Source organism: Girardinichthys multiradiatus, chromosome 22 (assembly GCF_021462225.1).
Source record: "Girardinichthys multiradiatus isolate DD_20200921_A chromosome 22, DD_fGirMul_XY1, whole genome shotgun sequence".
NCBI classification, from domain to species: domain Eukaryota; kingdom Metazoa; phylum Chordata; class Actinopteri; order Cyprinodontiformes; family Goodeidae; genus Girardinichthys; species Girardinichthys multiradiatus.
Window position 1 is genome coordinate 6,524,781 of NC_061814.1, and position 22,568 is coordinate 6,547,348.

Sequence of the window (22,568 nt, forward strand, 5' to 3'; positions counted from 1 at the left end):
GCAAACTAGGAAAAAGGTGCTTTGGTCAGACGAGACCAAAATGGAACTTTCTGGCCAAAATGTGTGGCAGAGAACTAACATCATTCTGAACACACCATCCCCACTGTCAAATATGGTGGTGGCAGCATCATGCTCTGCGGGTGCTTCTCTTCAGCAAGGACAGGGAAGGTGGTCAGAGTTGATGGAACGATGGATGGAGCCAAATACCGGGCAATCTTGGAAACCAGTTGGAGTCTGTAGAAAACTTGAGACTGGAGCAGAGGTTCACCTTCCAGCAGGACAACGACCCTAAACATAAAGCCAGGGCTACAATGGAATGGTTTAAAACAAAACATATTATAATGTGTTAGAATGGCCCAGTCCAAGTCCAGACCTAAAACCAATCAAGAATATGTGGCAAGATCTGAAAACTGCTGTTCACAAACGCTCTCCATCTAATCTGACTGAGCTTGAACTGTTTTGCGAAGAAGCATAGGCAATGATTTGAGTCACTAGATGTGCAAAGTTGGTAGAGACATACCCTAAAAAACTTGCAGCTGTAATTGCAGAAAAAGCTGGTTCCACAAAGTATTGACTCAATGAGGGCTGAATACTTTTGCACAATGTGCTTTTCAGTTTTTCATTTGTAAACAAAAAAAGAAAGCATGCATAATTTTCTTTCCACTTCACAAGTGTACACCACTTTGTGTTGGTTTTTCACATATAATTCCAATAAAATATATTTATGTTTGTGGATGTAATGTGACAATATGTGGAAAGGTTCAAGGGGTATGAATACTTTTACAAGCCACTGTACTCGGATGACTCTGCAGTTGTGGGGTGGATCAGAGATGGACAAGAAGCTGAGTACAGGAAGGTGATGGACCGCTTTGTGGCATGGTGTGGAAACAATCATCTCATCTTGAATATGAATAAAACAAAGGAGATGATTGTAGATTTTAATAGAAATAAGAATAGGTCAAACACTATTTCCATCATGGGAGAAGAGGTGGAGGTGATGGAGGAGTATAAATACCTTGGTTTTCACCTGCACAACAGACTAGAGTGGAGATACAACTGTGAAGCCATCTACAAGAAGGGACAGAGCAGACTGTACTTCTTGAGGAAGCTTAGGTCCTTTGGTGAATGTAGCAAGATGCTGCATATCTTCTATAAGTCTGTTGTGGAAAGTGTGATCTCTTCTGCCATCATCGGCTGGGGAAGCAGCATTAGAGCCAGGGACTTAAAAAAGCTCAACAAGGCTGGCTCTGTTCTGGGGATTCCTCTAGAACCTCTGGAGATCATTGTACAAAGAAGGATTCTTCATAAAATGAAGAACATTATGGAGAACCCTGAGCATCCTCTTCATGAAACTGTCCTACAACAACAGAGTGTCTTCAGTCAGAGGCTTCTTCAGATCTGCTGTAAGACAGAGCGCTACAGGAGATCCTTCCTGGCCACAGCCATCAGCATCTACAACGGTTCTTTGAGGAAACCTTCATAATACGAGCTACAACAACATTTAATTTCCCTTTGGGATTAATAAAGTATTTTTTAGAATTCAATTAAATTCAGTTTTATTTATATAGCGCCAATTCACAACACATGTTGTCTCAAGGCACTTCACAACAGTCAGGTACATACATTCCAATTAATCCTAACAATTGAACATCGCAGTCAGATTCAGTTATTTATTCAAATTGGATTAAAAAGTTTTTCTATCTAAGGAAACCCAGCAGATTGCATCCAGTCAGTGACTTGCAGCATTCCCTCCTCCCGGATGAGCATGTAGAGACAGTGGACAGTCACTGGCGTTGACTTTGCAGCAATCCGTCATACTGAGCATGCATGTAGCGACAGTGGAGGGGAAAAACTCCCTTTTAACAGGAAGAAACCTCCACCAGAACCAGGCTCAGTGTGAGCGGCCATCTGCCACGGCCGACTGGGGGTTAGAGAGAACAGAGCAGAGACACAAAGAGAACAAAGAAGCACTGATCCAGGAGTACTTTCTATGGGAAGGAAAAGTAAATGTTAATGGATGTAGCTCCTTTAGTCATTTCATCTAGGAAGAAAGAACAGATAAACTCTGAGCCAGTTTTCAAGGTTAGAGTCTGAAAGAGAGCACATACAGTTAGTTACAGTAAAAGCTCAGTCAATCGCCATGTCTAGGAGAGAGACACAGAGTCAGGCCAGGTGTAGCTTCTAGAGAAAAGAGAGAGAACATAAAGTTAAAAGCTGAAATAACAGCAAATAATGCAGAATTAGAGAGTAGTGTGAGAATGTAGCGAAGAGTATGAAAGTGGTCATTATGTCCTCCAGCAGCCTAAGCCTATAGCAGCATAACTACAGAGATAGCTCAGGATAACATAAGCCACTCTAACTATAAGCTTTATCAAAAAGGAAAGTTTTAAGCCTAGCCTTAAAAGTAGACAGTTTGTCCATCTAGAGCCCACTGATGGTCATTGTTATACTAAAAACCACAAGGATTGGGATACCTCTCTCTGTCAGATTGATTATAACCATTGGAAAAGAGAAGGGGTCAAGTTTTAAGCCTAGCCTTAAAAGTAGACAGGGTGTCTGCCTCACGGACTAAAAATGAGAACTGGTTCCACAGGAGAGGAGCCTGATAACTAAAAGATCTGCCTCCCATTCTACTTCTAGAGACTCTAGGAACCATCAGTAAACCTGCGGTCTGAGAACGAAGTGCTCTGTTAGGAACATATGGAACAATCAGATCTCTGATGTGATGGAGCTTGATCATTAAGGGCTTTATATGTGAGGAGGATAATTTTTAATTGTATTCTGGATTTAACAGGGACCCAATAAAGGGAAGCTAAAGCAGGGAAAATATAATCTCTCTTTTTAATTTTCATCAGAACTCTTGCTGCAGCATTTTGAATCAGCTGGAGGCTTTTAACTGCATTTTGTGGACATCCTGATAGTAAAGAATTACAATAGTCCATCCTTGAAGAATTTAACTGAATACATTTTCTTATGAGCCTGGCTAATAACCAAGTCCTTCATCTAAAAGCGGTGAAAACATAAAATCACAAGGCTGGGCTAAAGGGAAGTCCTTCTCAGAGGTCTTCCCTTTTGATTTAGACATGATGGCGTGATCGATAAATGTGTCACAAATCACCAAAAACAAGAGAGCAACACATGCACCAAAACCTTAAGTCTGATTAACATTAAGATATTTTCTGATATAGCTGGGTTCAAATTAGTTGTCTGTTTAAAAAAATGAGTAAAGCTCAAAATTCATTTTAATAGCTTTTATTTCTGTACATGTAAATGTCCTGGGAACACAATACATTTTGATGGTTTGCATCCAGTACCCAAAATAGACCTTAAGAAACCAGACAAGTCCATGTCTCTGTGGGTCAAAGCATTTCTGTTCAGGGGTCAGGGTCAGCGTTAGGGTCGCTCTTTTTGATTCTGGTATTTAAAATAATCAGGCAGAATTGAATAAATGGTTAGTTCAGTCTTATGTCTACACCTGCCTGTAAGAACCATTAAACACACTGAAACTGCTTGGACAAAGCCTGCATCGCAAAGAGTGGACACTATATTCTTGAAGTCATAAGTGAGAGTTTCTGTGAGGTAACTCAGGAGTCACTGGAGGTTTTTTTTACACTTGTTACAGAGAGAGCTATTTTAGATTTGGCTTCTAAACAATTTCCTGCTGCAGGGGAGGTTGTAGCATGAATGGCAATCCTTTTTACCCTGCGCATTTGGCTCCAACCTCCCTACACTACCAAACACACACACTATCCTCCGATGAAGGATGGCAGTTGAAAAAAATGGATGGATGGACAAAAAGAATTTAAACCAAAGTTTAACTTTTTGGCCTAAATGCAGAAAACTAGCAATGTACTTCAGCCTGAATACAGTCTCATAGTAAAACACAGTAGTGGCAGCATCATGCTCTAGGGATGCTTTTCTTCCACAGAGATAAGGAAGCTAGTCATAGTTGATTTGAAAATAGATTGAGCTAAGTCCAGAATAATCCTGAAAGAAAACCAATTAGATTTTTATTTGCAAAAACTGTGTAACTCATGTTTGATTTTCATTCCACTTAACTGTTCTGCACTCCTATTTGGTGGTCTGCCACATGGCTGTAACAGACACTGTCCGAGATCTAAGCTGGTCTTAATGCCAACAAAAAAACCTAGAAATGCTCTTTTAGTACAGGAAAGTTATACAAATTGTGTTTTTGTAGAAATCCCATTTGAGGTTTCACCAGTCTATTTTAAATTTAGAACTTGGAAATAATTAAATTCATTCCAGCTTTCTTACAGAGCAAATAGGCCTTTAATTTGGTGTTAAACCAGAGACCAAGTTTTGCATCAGCCTTGATGGGCACCCACATACAGTGCTGGAGGGAGGGGAGCCCACTGCCCCTACTATGCAACATGTGAGTAAGCCATTAAAGACCCGTTCTAGTGGTAACTGACAGAACTCATGTGCTCTCATTCAGTGGTCCCATGCAGCGCATTGAAGAATCCAACAGAACTTTACACGTCCTCTGTGTGCTGTTTAACCTCGTCAGTGTATCTGTGAGCTCATCAAACCACAGCAACTGGTGTGATTTAGAGCTCTGCAGTAAGTCTAGCTGTGGACGCTGAAGGTCGTTCTCTGGATGTCATCAGCAAACCCTGAATCCAGACTTGGAGAACACGTGAGGTTTGAAGGAACAGGCCTGAGCATGCTCTCAGGGCTGCTCTCAGGGTCGATCTGCTGTTTGGCCTTCAGGTTGCTGATAAATTTGTTCGTCATCGTCACTCGTGGCTGATGGTAAAATAAGGTCACAGTAATTTCTCAGCTCATCACACCCATATAGAAATCCACTCTGGATTACTGTGGTTCTGTCTTAGTAGTATATATTTATCAGATCAGAACCAGGATAAATATGTGGAAAAAGTTTAGAGATTATTCAACATATTCTACTTTAGCATTTTAACGGGGATATGTTCACCATTCAGAGCCAACGTACATTTTGACATCAAATATTTGCTGCTTGTAATAAAAGCTTTCCACAGTATTAAGACTAAACATGCATTGCTTTTTTTTTTTTTTTAGATAAGTCTGTTCTTTTGGTTCTTCTCGTTTAGCTGAATGAGGCTCCACACCACACTAAGACTTCTTTAATTTAGAAATAAAACATATTGACATGAAACCAGTCCAGCTGTGCAATTCATCCCAACTTAAAACAACTGATCAAACATTCATCTGACACATAAACCACTGAACAGATATCCTTAAGCCCAGTGTCTGTATAACACCAGCAAGCGGTGAGCTGGTGATCGTCTCTCAGTACAGGCCAGCAGGAGGCGGTGAGACCCCTGAGAGCATCATCACAGGAGACCTCCATGGTTGGATGTGTGTCGTCATACGTCTTGTCCTCGGAGCTCTGTCACTTCAGCAGATGTGTCAGCTGGTCCTGCAGGTTCTTTGAGTGCTCCACGCTGAAGGATGGGGACACAGGAGAATGAGTACACGTCATGTCGTTGTGTTGTGGCTTCACTCAGAGATATGGATGAAGCCAAAACAATGCTGTGATGTGCTGAGACTTACTTCTTCTGGATGGCCTCCTGTCTGGGAAGGGAGACATACACGCTTTTAAAAATATTTTCCTCTACGGTGCGACCCAAAGTGAAGCAGCTGAGTGATACTTACTGGTACTGTAAATGAGTTGTGATAATGGACATTTTTCTCAGACTCTGGAGGACAGACAATGCGGATGGTAAAAATCACACAAACAGCTGTCTCTAATTAGCTCGGCAAAGAGTCACAAACAGGAATAATGATCACTTACATCCTCAGAGTGCAGAATGGCATCCTCCTGGATCACCATGTTCCTTGCTGCTTGCCCAAGAAGCTGAAAGAGACGTTAGCACTGTTAATTATAGACCCAGCCAATAAATTAGAATATGATTGAAAGGTTTATTTCAGTAACTGCATCAATAAGTGAAACACATTATGTAGATTAATTTCACACAGCTTCAAGCTTTCTGTTAATTATCATGATTTTCTGCTTCCAGCAAATGAAAACACCACATTTAAGATGAGAATATAACATCAGACCAATAGAAGAACATTTCAATACAGAAATGTGGGCTTAATGAAAAGCATGTTTAATATCCGCTTAAAGTTTTTATTTTTAAAAGGTAATTTTAATCTGACAAATGACAGACCACACATTCTGATTTATTAAATATGACTATTTTTATCATCAGCCTCACATATTAGGATGTAGCCCAGGGGGAACTAATCCAAACCTTTCAATTTCGAGTCTTAAACTAGTCAGAGTAACAATTAATAGTTCCTGGATTTCTAAACTATATCTTAGCTGTGTTTTTGTTTTCCAGCACCAGCAAGAGGAAGGGAACTTCAAAAACGTCTGAAAATCAGTGCTGATGTAGCTTTTTATTATAAATATTAACCAAAAACAAATTAAACATCCATTAAATTGAGAAAATAATGACTAAATTCATCCATAATAAAACAGAAAAAGCTAATTTTTATACACAATAAAAATTATCTTAATGTTAACCAACTGCAACAGTACAAACCTGCTTATACAGTATTTAATCAGTAACATTAGATGATTAAAATAACTAATTTTTTTTGTTCAACTGTATAAAAAGAAACTTTGTAATCTAGTTACTATTAAACTAATAAGAATTAACTACAGGTAATTGTAACTGATTCTAGAAAGTGACACTTTCAGACAAAACAGTGGATCCTCTGTGACGTATTAATATTATATAATAATATATAATATTAATATAAAACTTCAATAAAAATAAACAAAGACATCTTCTATGGGTAACCAACCTGTTTAATATGATAGAGGGGTGGGTATATTAACCCATATATATTTGCCTTTTTTATTTATTATTATTATTTAAGGAAAAAACACGTCCCTTGTGGGACTCCTGAGGCGGCTGACGGGTACCGTGAGGCTAAGCGTGCTGCGGCCCGGGCTGTGGCAGAGGCAAAAACTCGGACCTGGGAGGAGTTCGGTGAGACCATGGAGAAGGACTACCGGTTCTGGCAAACCGTCCGTCGCCTCAGGAGGGGGAAGCAGTGCTTCGCCAACACTGTTTATAGTGGGGGCGGGAGACTGCTGACCTCGACTGAGGACATTATCGGGCGGTGGAAGGAGTACTTCGAGGATCTCCTCAATCCTGCCATCACGCATTCCGTGGTAGAAACAGAGGCTGGGGACTCGGGGTTGAACTCTTTCATCACCCAGGCTGAAGTCACCGAGGTGGTTGAAAAGCTCCGCGGTGGCAAGGCTTCGGGGGTGGATGAGATCCGCCCTGAGTACCTCAAGTCTCTGAATGTTGTAGGGCTGTCATGGTTGACACGTCTCTTCAACATTGCGTGGCGGTCGGGGACAGTGCCTCTGGACTGGCAGACTGGGGTGGTTGTCCCCCTTCATAAGAAGGGTGACCGGAGGGTGTGTTCCAACTACAGGGGGATCACACTCCTCAGCCTCCCTGGTAAGACCTACACCAGGGTATTGGAGAGGAGAGTCCAGCCGATAGTCGAACCTCGGCTTCAGGAGGAGCAGTGTGGTTTTCGTCCCGGCCGTGGAACACTGAACCAGCTCTATACCCTCTACAGGGTGCTCGAGGGTTCATGGGAGTTTGCCCAACCGGTTCACATGTGTTTTGTGGACCTGGAGAAGGCATTCGACTGTGTCCCTCGTGATGCCCTGTGGGGGGTGCTCCAGGAGTATGGAATCGGGGGCCCTTTACTAGGGGCCATCTGGTCCCTGTACGAGCGGAGCAGGAGTTTGGTCCGCATTGCCGGCACTAAGTCGGACTTGTTCCCAGTGCATGTTGGACTCCGGCAGGGCTGCCCTTTGTCACCGGTCCTGTTCATAACTTTTATGGACAGGATTTCTAGACGCAGCCAAGGGCCGGAGGGGGTCGGGTTTGGGGACCAGTGGATTTCGTCTCTTCTTTTTGCAGATGACGTGGTCCTGCTGGCCCCCTCTAGCCAAGACCTACAGCATGCGCTGTGGCGGTTCGCAGCCAAGTGTGAAGCGGCTGGGATGAGGATCAGCTCCTCCAAGTCCGAGGCCATGGTACTCGACCGGAAAAGGGTGGCTTGTCCTCTTCAGGTTGGAGGGGAGTTCCTGCCTCAAGTGGAGGAGTTTAAGTATCTCTGGGTCTTGTTCACGAGTGAGGGAAGAATGGAGCGGGAGATCGACAGACGGATCGGTGCGGCTGCCACAGTAATGGGGGCGCTGTGCCGGTCCGTTGTGGTGAAGAGAGAGCTGAGCCGAAAAGCAAAGCTCTCAATTTACTGGTCGGTCTACGTTCCTACCCTCACCTATGGCCATGAACTTTGGGTCATGACCGAAAGAACGAGATCCCGGATACAAGCGGCTGAAATGAGCTTCCTCCGTAGGGTGCCCGGGCACTCCCTTAGAGATAGTGTGAGGAGCGCGGCCATCCGGGAGGGGCTCGGAGTAGAGCCGCTGCTCCTCCACATCGAGAGGAGCCAGTTGAGGTGGCTCGGGCATCTATACCGGATGCCTCCTGGACGCCTTCCTCGGGAGGTGTTCCAGGCACGTCCCACCGGGAGGAGGCCCAGGGGACGGCCCAGGACACGCTGGAGGGACTATGTCTCTCGGCTGGCCTGGGAACGCCTTGGGCTCCCCCTGGAGGAACTGGAGGAGGTGTCTGGAGAGAGGGACGTCTGGGCGTCTCTGTTGAGTCTGCTGCCCCCGCGACCCGGTCCCGGATAAGCGGAAGACGACGAGTACGAGTACACGTCCATGTGACTTCAGAGACATCAGGGGTCCTCTCCATCTTGGTCCGTTGTGCACTGGTTCCATCACCAACACAAAGCCCAAACACTGGCGGCAGCTCTCCTTAATGCTGCCAGCTGTCTGCATTTAAAATCTCACTGAAAGTGCCCTAACATTATTATACAGAGCTGTGCTCCACAGGAGCCTCGTGTGTGTTTGGGTGACACCACACACAGCTTTTATTGGGTCTCATTAGTCCAGTATAGTAACACAATGCAGCATTAAATTGAAGTATTTTGGTCACATGACCTTGAAGCCCTTGAAGAAAAATCCACAATCGTCCATAAAAATATTATTTCAATAATTATCTCATGAAATCTGGTCTGTCTCATTAGTCTAGTGTAGTAACACAGTTCAGAATTGATTCTCAGTGTTTGGGTCACCTGGAAGCTCTTGATTAGGTGTTCACTCGTGTGGGGACTAACGTTTGCTGACGTTACCATGGTGATTAAAGCAGATATTGGTACCTCTGGCAGTGCGGACTGCTACCAGGTCCTGCTGGATTATGAAATCAGCATCTACACAAAGCTTGTCAGCAGAAGGAAGCATGACATACTTTTAGATGTCCTGGTAGATGGCTGCATCGACCAACACCAGAAGATGACATGATTCAAGTGAATATCACGAAGAAAAGCTAAAATATTATTTCGCTAAATGGATGTTCTTGGGGAGCCTTTTCACAGTATATTGAGTAAAATACCAATACTTTTATTTTGGAAGAGCCAGTGTACTCTGCCTTTGTTTCCGGTTGTTGTTTGGCCCAGCAGTCTGATAAAAACGTTAAAACTACGCGTTGTTTAATGAAATTGAGGCAGTACCTCTTGACTGCGGGATCCCTTCAGCACCTGGCGGGTCAACGCAATCACATCTCCGCTGCAGGAGCCTACCTTGTCGGATAATAAACCTTTGACAGACTGGCCGAACCGCGGCTGAGTATCAGCTGACGCCATTTTTTTGTGTTGAAGAACGACGGTGCGCGGAAAGGTCCAAAAAAGTGTAGCAACGCCTTCATGAGGCGCCTGTCATTTCAGTTCGTCATAAAGAAGAAAAATGTTCGGTTCACATATTGAGCCCGTCGTTCATTCGGTAGTTTACACAATTTACCACATTGATTTAATCATCTGCTCATACATTTCAAATATTTGGAAACAACTACAGGCTTTAATTCCTTCACATGAACGTATAATTAACATTTTTATTTGAAAATGTCAAAATAACCTGTGATACTGTTAAAACACGATTGAATCAGAGCATGCAATTTAATAAACACTCTATTGTCAGAAGCATTTGCTCACCTGCCTTCACACACACACATGAATTTGAGTGTTAAGATCGCAATCAATATGTCTGTTCATCCTTTGGCTGAATTATGACCTTTCTTACAGAAGTGCATTTATGTGGTCAGGCACTGATGTTGGAAGAGATGGTTTGACTTACAGTCTCTGCCCTAATTCACCCCAAAGATGTTCTCTCAGGTTGAGATCAGGTGTCTGTGCAGGTCAGCTCTTCCACACCAAACTGGATCAACCATGTCTTTATGGACCTTGCTTTGTTCACCGTTGTCAACTCCTGAAAAACAGCCCCACACCATAATTCTCCCTCCACCAAACTTTACACAGTGCAATCAGGAAAGTACCGTTCTCCTGACAGCTGCCAAACCCAGACTCGTCATTGGATTGCTGGACAGAGTGAGAGATCTATTTTTCACTCCAGAGAACATGTCTCCACTGCTCGAGAGTTCAGTGGCAATTTACTTTACACCACTGCATCTCACTCCATGCAGATGGTGACGTAAGGGTTGGATGCAGTTGCTCGGCCATGGAGACCCATTCCATGAAGCTCTTTTGTCACTGTTCTTTAACTAATTTAAGGTTGTGACCTATGAGCACTTTGCTCCTCAGCATCCTCTGATCCCATTGTTGTTGATGTTGTTCCCAAACACTTCCACGGTGTTATAATCTGACTGCTGAGTATTTAGCAGTGAGGAAATTTCTTGATTGATTTTGTTGCACAGGTAGCATCCTATCATGGTACCAAGGTGAAATTCGCTGAGCTCCTGAGAGCGACCTGAATGAATACTTTAGAAAATATAGAATACATTCTCTTTAAAAAGTACCTTCTAGGAAAATTTTGTAGTAAAATAGTCATTAATGCCAGAATAAAAAAACAGTCTAATCATAAGCAAATATTTCTGTCAAGTAGAAGACAGTGGAGTAGATGATGGCAAGACAAGAGGGTGAGGAGGAACACGGCGCTTCTGACAAACTGCATCTAAACCTGGAATGGGGTCTCTCCTCCTGCAGGGCTGTCTGCATAAAACTATGAAAATTGGAAATTAACAATGAGTTCACACTCCACTAAGTTAGATTTACATGAAAAGCCAGTCTTGTGTATTTTTTAGAGATAAAGTGAAAGAGCTCTGTTTGATCATTAAGGGTCAATCTATTAAAATATGTGTCTTACTGAACTGTGGTGAAACATAATTAATGCCTACATCAAACATTTCGGGAGAAAAATATTACATCCCAGGGATGTAGGCTACAGAGGCTAAGCTGTGCTGTGGGAGGCTGTGGGGGCATCCCTGCACCTTGACCACCCAGGGGCTAGCTCACTAGGGGAGGTAGTAACATTCCCCTTCTCTCTTGGTCCTTCTAACGCAGCAGGCTGGTGCCCAGGCGGTCTTGCTGCCAAATATCAATCAGCTTCTCCATATGGTATGCCTGAAATGTCGAGACAGGTGAAAAGAAAAAGGTTAACTCCCAGAGGATTTCTAATGGGACGAAATACTTCCAGTACTTTAAAGAGTGTACAACACAAAATAAGAAGCATTAGTCTTGAAAACACTATTTCCCAATGATGATCAGTAACAGAAAGTAATGTATTTAAGAAACAGTCAAACCATAAATTGAAAGAAATCAGATGAAGACCTAACTGGACCTGAGAGATGCATTATTCACTTGATCATCTAATTTATGTCCACTTTTGAGGCTAATGCTCTTTGGGAATCTCTTTGTTGGTGTTAAAATGCTTCTATGTGCACATACAAACTATAACAGAGATTAGCAGAAGGTTTGAAAGGAAAATATACAGAAAGGAGGGAAAATCTTGATTTATGAACGGGGCTGTATGTGTGGATGAGATACAGACACTCCATGCCAGGATTAATGCGGGCTAGAGGATCATATAGTAATCACAATATTTCGTATATAGCTACACATATAGAACAGGAAAACAGATATATGTCCTTTCTTGCATGAGCATAGGGTTGCTGTTTTGTTTTACATTTCTTTTGTGTGTGAAAGTAGAAAAGTATGAAAAATAGGATCAGACTTTAACCCCATTGTGTGAAATTCTAAAAGGTTCCTGTCCGACAGTGACGATAGGAGACCTAACATTCAGTTAATTCTGTTATATGTGTGCCTGATTTCATTCTTTGTTTTTACAGTGGTGAATGATGAACTATACAAATGGCTGGCTTTCATGGACAGATTTATTTTTTAAATAACTTAGAATTACTGAACTGCATGGAACTCAAAGGATTCACACAGCTTTTCAATAATATTCACATTGTGAATATTTTTACTGTTGTCTCATAGCAGTCACAAACGTCATTGTGTTGGGATTTTGTGTGTCAGACCAACACAAAGTAGCACATTACTGTGAATTGGTAGGGAAATAATACAGGGGTTTTCAATTTTCTTTTTCAAAAAAAAATTCAAAAGGTTAGGCATGCATTTATATTCAGCCCCCTTCTTTCTGATACCCCTAAATACAATTCAGGCTATCAGTTGTTAGAAGTTAGCTAATCAGTGACAAGAGTTCATCTGTACATAGTTTAATCAGAGTCTGACTGCAGCTGTTCTGTTTCTGACCTCAGAGGTTCTTCCTGTTAAAAGGGAGTTTTTCCTCTCCACTGTCGCTACATGCATGCTCAGTATGAGGGATTGCTGCAAAGTCAACGCCAGTGACTGTCCACTGTCTCTACATGCTCATCCAGGAGGAGTGAATGCTGCAAGTCACTGACTGGATGCAATCTGCTGGGTTTCCTTAGACAGAAAAACTTTTTATCCAATTTGAATAAAAAGCTAACTCCGACTGCACTGTTCAATGATTAGGATTAATTGGAATGTATGTACCTGACTGTTGTGAAGTGCCTTGAGACAACATGTGTTGTGTTGGCGCTAACTAAATAAATAAACTGAATTTAAAGAACATTAGAGAACAATCAGCATCATGGGTTAGGTTCTACAATATCCTAAGCTGAACATCTCACAGAGCTCTGTTCAATTCACAATCTGAACATGGAGAGAGGATGGACCAACTGCAGACCTACTAAGACATGGACGTCCATCACAAAACTAATTATGGTAAATTCGATAAAACCAATAAACCTTTATCTGTTTATGTTCATTATACCAATAATTAATTGAAAATAATAATTCTTGCACACTTGTCAGAAATTGAAAGAAACACATTTTAATCAGAGTATAATATGAATTTCTGGAAAATTGATCTGGTCAGTTCAGTATTAGAGGGCGTTGGTAATTAGTTTCAGCGGTGTTGGTGTTAAGTAAATTAACAACAGGTGCACTAAAGGGGCAACAATTAGACAACCTTAAAAAAGGTATGACTTAGCAGATGAAAGCCACGGGCATTTCTTCCCTCCTATTTTTTTTGCCTACTTTTCAGTAGTTTTATATATGACCAGGGTCAGCGTCACTACTGGTAGCATGATGTGATACCTGGACCCTACAGAGGTTGGACAGACAGTCCAACTCCACCAGAATGGCACATCAATACCCACAATCAATTGTCCAAAGCTTTGCTGTGTTTCCCAGCATGGTCTCAAGAGCATGGAGGAGATTCCAGGAGACAGTCAGCTACTCTAGGAGAGCTGGGTAGGGCCATCAGAGGTCCTCAACTCATCTGCAGGACCAGTCAAGGTAAAAACCTGGTGCAGCGCTGATGGTGTAGGGGTTAAGTGCGCGACCATATAGCGAGGCTACAGTCCTCGAAAGAGCCGTCCCGGGTTTGAGTCCTGGACCTGGTGACATTTGCCGAATGTCTCCCCCTCTCTCTACCGCTCTTTCCTCTCTGCCTACTGTCAAAAAATAAAGGCCACTAGTGCTGAAAAAATATCTTTTAAAAAAATTGTAAAAACCTAAATCCAACTGTTGAAGATGGACATACCTCAAACGTCTTGCAGCTGTAATTGCAGGGACAGGTGGTTCCACAAAGTTTTGACACTTTTCAGATATTTATTGGTAAAGGAATATTTTCAGCCATGTATCATTTTCTTTCACTTCACAAATAAAACCCCAAAAACGTAGGTGAGGTTTGTGGTTGAAACGTGACAGAATAAGAAAAGGGTCAGGAGGTGTAAATACTTCTGCTAAGTTGTGTAATTGTTTGGAATGGACGGTCAGTTTCTGAAGAGCCTAACAATGGTCTGTGCCTTTCTTCAAGGATTCCGTCAGGCAAGTGTCTCTTATCTTGTTTAACTTGGGGCTGGTTACGCAGTCAAAGTCAAGGCTCTGGCATTGACGTAGCTGTATATAAGTATAGTGCTGCATCAGCTCGGAGCCTTTCTTCACAGGTTGTCCCTGGGATCCATGGCCACATTTGAATCAGACTACTCTGTGAGGAACCTTCACACCCAGCTATGGCTTGGTTTTTTCTGATCTTCTTTGCCATCCTCATCCTGGTTGTGCTGGCATGGCAACTGAAAGCCAAGTCCTCACATGGCCCCCAGGAGCCCCCACGTCTCCCAGCGCTGCCTTTAATTGGCAGCCTGCTGAGTCTGCAGAGCCCTTGCCCTCCTCATGTACTTTTTAAAGAGCTCCAGAAAAAGTATGGAGAGACGTTTTTGCTGATGATGGGCTCCCACAGAGTGATTATTGTCAACCAGCATGCACATGCCAAAGAGGTCCTGCTGAAGAAGGGCAAGATCTTCGCAGGAAGGCCCAGAACTGTGGGTACACTTTTCCTTTGTAAGTCTTATGCCTCTCCTCTAACACTGATGTTGTCATTGATATTTTTGTTTTTGCATGTCATGTGCATGATAAAGGTAACCACAGACATTCTGACCAGAGATGGAAAAGACATTGCATTTGGAGATTACAGTGCTGCCTGGAGGTTCCACAGAAAGATAGTACATGGAGCTCTTTGCATGTTTGGAGAAGGCTCTGCCTCCATTGAGAGGATCAGTGAGTACAGATCACTACACTTTCAAATATTTCAAAGACTGCAACACTAACCTAGAATATAAATTTATCCATCCATCCATCTATCCATGCAGGGTCATGTGGGTGTCTGTGTTTGTGGGGTGGGGGTTGGGGGAGTCCTGGAGCCTATCTTAAGTGACCATTGGTTGCAGTCAGGACAAAACACTTTCATCACAACTTTCATACTGTAGTGTTAAAATGACTTAAAGCTTTTAAGTGCATCAACTGGGCAGAACTGGACAATAACTGAACATTCTAGACCTTTGCTGTGCTCAGTCTGTGCAGAGGCCCAGTCTCTATGTTGCACTGTGTCAGAGGCAGCAGCTGTTGGCCTGGCTCTGGATCTGGCACCAGAGCTGACCCGAGCCGTCACAAACGTGGTGTGTTCCCTCTGCTTCAACTCCTCCTACTCCCGTGAAGACCCAGAGTTTGAAGCCATGCTGCGCTACAGCCAGGGCATTGTGGACACAGTGGCTAAGGACAGCCTGGTTGACGTCTTCCCCTGGTTACAGGTCAGTCAATGTCAACACATCACATAGAGACAAATAAAGACAGCTTGAAATGAGAAATGAGGCTATCGTCAGAAAGAGATCAGGACATGAAATTACATCTAGAACAATTACTACATAAGCAATATATGACATTTCATTCAAAAATGATTGAGAACTAAAAGATCCAAAAGCAGATGCTTCATCAGGTTTGGACTAAATGAAAGTGGAGCTTAATATCTCTCACGGAAAAATTGTCCCTAAAAGTCTCCAACGTCCTGCAAATTATATCAAACAGTTCGTGTTTCATAAACACACGACCCAACTGGTTGGAGGATAGGGTTGCATCATTATTGGCAAGATAAAACCTGTTTTATTTATTTTAAAGGCCAGTTCTTTTCACATTAACACCTGAAAAAACGCTAAAAAAAAGTGCTAATTCTGTGTATACAAAGTAATAATAAAAATGTATTGAAACTTGGTGTTTTATTAAATCACTGACGCCTGTCTTTGTGTCCCAGGTTTTTCCCAATGCAGACCTGCGTCTTCTGAAGCACTGTGTTGCAATCAGAGACAAACTTCTGCAGAAGAAGTACGACGAGCATAAGGTAGACACTGCAGTGTTGATATTAACCCCTGCGTTGCCACTAACCCACATTGAAACTGCACACTAAGTCCTGTTTTCAATTCAGATGAACTGTTAGTGTTAGGGCAGGGCAAGCCACCTGTCTTTATATAGCACATTTCGGCCAAAGGAAACTGAAAGTTTTTATACATAGGAGCTAATAGAAACAAACTGTAAAATAAGATACATAAAAACAGTTAAAAGAAAAGGAAAAAATCCAGAGCAAAGATACAGCAAAGCTGCACTGAGGTCACTTGGAGGGGAGAAATGGTGGATTTGTTTAGTTTGATTTTATTTATTTTCCGCTACAGAATACAAATTGAGCATACAGCTAAAATTTGAATTTTAGAAAAACTTCAAAATGTTGAGGAAAAAAAAATTTGAAATTTCGTTAAATAAATAAAGTTGAAATACAGAGAAAAAGTGAAAATAGTATCTTAAAGACAAGGCTGGAGGCTGACGCTGCTGTGTTCTTTGCAAGCAGGTTTGATATCAGGAAAAGCTCTGTGCTGACTAACAGTGTGATCACGGGATGTTTATATGATTAAAGAGGAAGAATTTCTTTCTTATTAAATATTGTTCTAAACTATAAAGTTACTAGCTCAATTACACAAGTCATGGCAACTGCAGATCTGTGTGCCAGTGCCATTGTCACTTTATTTTTGATATACTTTTTCCACTTTTTTCTTATCATTCCAACTTTCATCTTAAAAGGGATAAGCAACAACAAACAAATTTCTTCCTCATTTTCATCACTCCTTCATAAACGTCTCCTAGTTTGAGATCAGCTTGATTTTCTAAAAATGAGCTACTTTCTCTAGTTTATTCTGACGGTGTGTATCCTGCATGTTTCCCAGGCAGATTACAGTGACCATGTCCAGAGAGACCTGCTAGATGCCTTGCTCAGAGCCAAACGCAGCGCTGAAAACAACAACACAGCAGAGATTAATGCTGAGTCTGTCGGTCTCAGCGACGACCACCTTCTAATGACGGTGGGAGACATCTTTGGTGCCGGAGTTGAAACCACCACCACTGTGCTCAAATGGGCTATCACCTACCTCATCCATCATCCAGACGTAAGCCATAAATCTCTGCTGTGCTTCTTTATTGGGTTCTATTTAGTCTGCTATATGTCAAACTCTCAGTACATTTAATATTTAAGCTGTAACTTCTATTTAATCCTCTAGATGGCAGTCATACTATGCGTTCTGAAGCTTTTCAGTTGTCACTGTTTCTTACTGCATTTACATAGTTTTACAAACGGAAACAATATTGAAACATATATATATATATATATATATATATATATATATACTGAGACAACATATATATATATATATACTGAGACAACATAATCTCACACTCATTAAAATACATTCAGCTTTTATTTTTGCAACATAATCTCACACTCTTAAGGAATTGTTTTTAAAAAAAATAAATCACAAGTGGCACCATTATTAGTACATCTAAAAATAAATGTTATTTAAAACAGTAATACTTTACTTTTATAATAATCAGAGTTTCTAGGAACTCCTGGTTAGTAATTCATGACACCCTGTTTTCTGTGGGGATAGAAATATGAGGTGACAAAGAGGACCATTGGATGGCATTTTTGTGAGATTGTCCTATATAAATAAACTGCATTAAACTGAAACTGAATTTTTTTTTAGCTGTGGACCACTAGGCTGGACAAGGACCCATATTTATCTTCCACCGAGCTCAGGGAGCTGTTTACATGCCAACATGCTGTTTTGAAATTATCCCAGCCTTTTCTGTCCTACCATCACAGATGTAAACATGTGCAGTTTGTTAAATACCTAATTCGGAACTGTGAGCTTTGGTTAAAGAAGACTTTCAGTAACAAAGACTCCAGCTGCTTTTATTAATATGTTAAGTATGGTAGAAAATCTGTGATGCTGTGGGCCATTTCTCTTCAAGAGGCACTGGGAACCTTGTTAGTGCATAGCATCATTAACTCTTTGAAGTACTGGGAGGTTTTAACTAAAAACATGGTGGACTCTGCCATTATTAACAATTAGGTCGTTGAATGAGATAATGATCCAAAGCATACAGCCAAATCAGCACAGAGATGGTCATAAGACACAAAACCAGCCTCCTTCCATGATGATATCAGACCTGGGACCTAAACCTTGTAGAGAAGCTGCGGGCTGAGCTGAGGAGAAGGGACAGGGAGGATCCAGGACTGATCAAAAATCTCCCTTGCTCTGCGTGATCCAACCTGGTGAAATGCAATAGGAGAAGACAGAGGGCTGTTCTGTTGGTAAAAGGGGTTTCTACAAGGCTTTATAGCAGGAGGACCAGTAATTGTGCCACCTTTGTTTTATTTCTAAACATGAGACTTTTCCCCTCTGAATAAATGTGTTAAAATTAAAGGTTGGATTTTTCTAAACTTCTCACTGTTAGACTATGTTACTGCAATATAAGTTGAATATATTTTAGGGCTTTGACACATCTTTACCAGGAGCACCAACAGATTGGTCTGTGTCTGTATGCTCCAGCATTTAAGGACTCTGTGAAGTAAATGCGAACTCACAGCAGCATCTGAGTGGAAAACAGCTCATTCACTAAACATGAAATCACAGATGATCACATCATCTTTTTCTTTGATTCTATTAACATCATGTTCAACACAATAATTTTTGAGCAGTCAACAAGAACTGCATCATACCCTCATCACTATGTCACGGCCACAGTAAGGTATGAAGGTCAGTGTGCTCCTAATGCTCCTGTTTTATCCAGGTACAGAGGCGCATCCAGCATGAACTGGACACCAAAATCGGAGCGGATCGCTCTCCCCGCCTCAGTGACAGAGGCAGTCTGCCCTACCTGGAGGCCACCATTAGAGAGGTGTTACGGATCCGTCCTGTAGCTCCCTTACTCATCCCTCATGTGGCACTAAGTGACACCAGGTACGGCAGATATCTTCATTATTTATAACATTTACCGTTAGTACTAACAACACTTTCAAACATAATGTTAGAGAGTTTTGCTCTGTTTCCTCCCGGCAGTATTGGGAATTTCCGAGTTAAAAAAGGCACTCGAGTCATCATCAACCTTTGGTCACTGCATCATGATGAAAAGGAGTGGAACAGCCCTGAGGTCTTTGACCCTGGTGAGACAGCTGACCTCCAAAGACAACATAAAAACTATGATGTTTACAACATAAAGATAACATTTAGAGGCATCATACTCAGGAACAAAAAGGTTTGCCCAGAGTTATGCATATCTCAAATCCAGATTCATAGTGTTGTGAATATATAACAAGTAATGATAGGAGTAAAACATGAACCTGTACGCCCAAATGAGTTAGAATTAGTGACTGACTGAATGACATCAGCCCAGAGTTCCCAGTTCAGTGCAGCTGGTCACACCTGGAATGGGGTCAAAGCTGGAGAAATAAAGTGTGCATTAGCTCTATAACACCATAGAAAAAGTCTTTATACCACTTCAACTGTTTCTCATTTTATCACATTACAGCCACAAACCTCTTTTTTTATTTTATTGTGATTTCATGAGACAGATCAACACAAAGAAGTGAATAACTGTGAAGTGGAAGGAAAACTATACATGGTTTTCTACATTTCTTCATAAAAATATGACAAGTGTGGTGTGCATTTATATTCAGTCCCCTGAGTTAGTAGTAGAAAAGACTTTGGCTGCTATTACAGTTGCAGGCTTTTTGGGGTTTGTCTCTACTAACTTTGAAAATCTACAGATTGAGGTTCTCACCCATTCTTCTTTGTAAAGTATTGCTCTGTGATAGACTCGTAACCTGTCCAAGGATTACACCACCACTGTCACTACTAAAAAAAAGCATCCCACAGCATGATGCTGCCACCACCAGAAACAGAACAGCATGCCTTTATTTGCAGATTCAGTTACAAACAGCTCCAGTATTCTGCATCCCAGTTCTAGTAGATCATTTGACTCCTATGTATAATAATGTTGTCCATCAGATGAATCCTCCTGTCATTCTCCTGCAGACCGCTTCTTGGACAGTGAAGGCACAGGTCTGATCATCCCATCATCCAGCTACCTCCCATTTGGTGTTGGGATCAGGGTGTGTTTGGGTGAGGCCTTGGCCAAGATGGAGCTCTTCCTCTTCTTGTCATGGATCCTACAGCGCTTCACTCTTTCTGTTCCGCCAAACCATTCTCTTCCCAGTCTGGAGGGCAAGTTTGGTGTGGTCCTCCAGCCAACCAAATACAAAGTGAAAGCCACACCCAGACCAGGATGGCATAGAGCCAAGAGCCAGACTTGCTGAGAGCCGAGCCATGTTCTGCTAAATATCTTTCTGCTTTAGGCCGGGAGCACGTAGTTAAAAAGTAACCAGCCAACAGAACAGGCAGCATTGCTTTGCACAGATGACATTTCCCAGTATATACAATTTATGAATATATCCTTGCAGAATAGACAACATAAAAATGTGCCTGCAATCAAGAACTGAACATATTTCCTTTGCTGCGTTACTTCACTGAATAAAATAAAGTGAGAGGAGAGACTACTGGTTGAAAACACTAATACAGACTATTGTTGCTTTACTTTAAAATGCTATTATTACCTGCATCTAAGATAATGTATTAAAGGAACTATTTGTCTTAATGTGCTAGGCTTTTTGCTTTACTTGTATGTATTACTGTGTTGGTTATTTTATTACTGGACCATTTCACTTTTTTATACCTCAAACAGTCAAATGAAAACATAAGATGAAGCCCTTAAAACAGGTCAAATTATAAATAAGGAACTAGTATAAAGCGTGTTCAGCATGAAGGAGCTCAGTCTGAACTGATCTGGTACAGAGAACAGCCACATAGGCTCAGCTGACACAGCTCACTGGGGTAAATAGTTTCCACATTCATTGGTTTTTACACACTTTAATAAGACCTCATTTACTGTATAATTCTGAAATCACGATTCCTCATAACAAAAATAGTTTAAAGAGATGCTCAAGTCAGGGATGTCCAACTCCAGTCCTCAGTGACTGAGTCCTGCATGTTTTAGATGTGTCCTCACTTCTGTAAAGCTGATTTATTTTACTGGGTTCTGCAGAAACATGCTAATGACTCGTTCATTTCACTCAGGTATGTTAAATCAGCGAAACATCTAAAACAGGTCTGCAACTCCAGTCCTCGAGTGCCACTGTCCTGCAACGTTTTGATGCATCTGTTCGAACACACCTGAAGTAAAAGGTGGAACTACATCCTTGGCATGTCAGCAGATTTTGCTAAGGCCGTATCATTCATTTTATTCAGGTGTGTTGGAGCAGGGATGCATCCAAAAGTTGCTGGACAGTGGCACATGAGGAGTGGCGTTGCAGACCCCTGATCTAAAACATGCAGGACACCAGCCTGTGAGGACCGGAGTTTGACAACACTGGGCTTAGTGTTTATTAAACTGAGATGAACACAATCAATTAAGGTTCTAAATATTTCTTCCTCTTTTATTATAAAATCGTAGTTCTTGTATACCCATTTTGCTCATGTTGATGTTCATGTTAGCCTTTACTGACACTTAAGGTCTTAAGGTCTATTGACACTTAAGCCTGAACAGGAAGGTGGGATAAACATGGGATGACACGATTTTTGCTCACATGTGTATATTTATGCTATAAATTTATTGCTGATGTGATATGTTCTCCAACCTGCCTGTTTGTTACTCTTACATTTTTTGGATAATAAACTTTAGACCTGCGATTATTTCATGATGTTTTTCTCTGTTGTTACAGGACTAGCCGGGCACATTTTACTGGGGCACAGATCCTGGGCTATATGGCCCAAAAGACACAAACAATACCACCATGAAACAGTTCATGCAACAGTTCATATAGAAAAAAGTAAGTGTCTGAAATAAATCCTCCTGCGATCTCACTGTACGAGTTCTCTCAAAAAAGAATAAGAAAAATTCACCGTAATGAAGTTTTCTTTAGGTTTGATGCTAGATATCCGCACTTCTTGGATTCAAGGGTCTCTTCCTGTTTGACCCAATGCAGGTAGTCAATTAGGGGCATCTGCTCTCTACCTGCTCCCTCCTGCACAAGGTGGTTTGCTTAGGGGCCGTGTGTACATTTCTGAACCACTCTTGAGAAATAAAAATGAACAGAAAATGCATTAAAATCTGATTTTTAAAAAAAAGGAGTGTGTCCCATCTGTGTAATTTTGTATCACTTGGTCACATGACCTGACCTCTTTCTCAAGAGTGTTTGTATAGAGCAGTTGGCCATCAGCAGACTTCCGTCATCGGGTCAAAAGGGAGGAAGATCCTGTTGAATCCAAGGGGCAAAATATCCAACCTAAAACAAAGTGAACTACGGTGTGTAGGAGGAAGGACCACCCAGAGCATCGTTCTATTATTGTACAGGCCAAGTCGATGCTTTAGGTCCCTGAGGTGCTGCACCGGTAGTAGTA

General features: G+C 41.7%; 2 protein-coding genes across 2 annotated transcripts; one reads left to right on the forward strand and one right to left on the reverse strand.

Moving 5' to 3' along the window:
• Positions 1-3,236: 3,236 nt before the first annotated feature.
• borcs7 (BLOC-1 related complex subunit 7) lies at positions 3,237-9,793 on the reverse strand. The gene is made up of 5 exons (XM_047351719.1): positions 9,625-9,793; positions 5,795-5,857; positions 5,656-5,699; positions 5,554-5,574; positions 3,237-5,444 (listed from the first exon to the last, which is right to left on the reverse strand). The coding sequence occupies exons 1-5, from the start codon at positions 9,754-9,756 to the stop codon at positions 5,393-5,395; spliced, it is 312 nt and encodes a 103-aa protein (XP_047207675.1). The 5' UTR covers positions 9,757-9,793; the 3' UTR covers positions 3,237-5,392.
• A 3,765-nt stretch (positions 9,794-13,558) lies between these two features.
• LOC124858740 (steroid 17-alpha-hydroxylase/17,20 lyase) lies at positions 13,559-21,855 on the forward strand. Its single transcript, XM_047350930.1, has 9 exons — positions 13,559-13,749; positions 14,403-14,777; positions 14,874-15,012; positions 15,307-15,542; positions 16,040-16,126; positions 17,001-17,219; positions 18,904-19,073; positions 19,173-19,276; positions 20,148-21,855. Exons 2-9 carry the CDS (start codon positions 14,469-14,471, stop codon positions 20,426-20,428), a joined length of 1,545 nt encoding a protein of 514 aa, XP_047206886.1. The 5' UTR covers positions 13,559-13,749; positions 14,403-14,468; the 3' UTR covers positions 20,429-21,855.
• Positions 21,856-22,568: the final 713 nt, after the last annotated feature.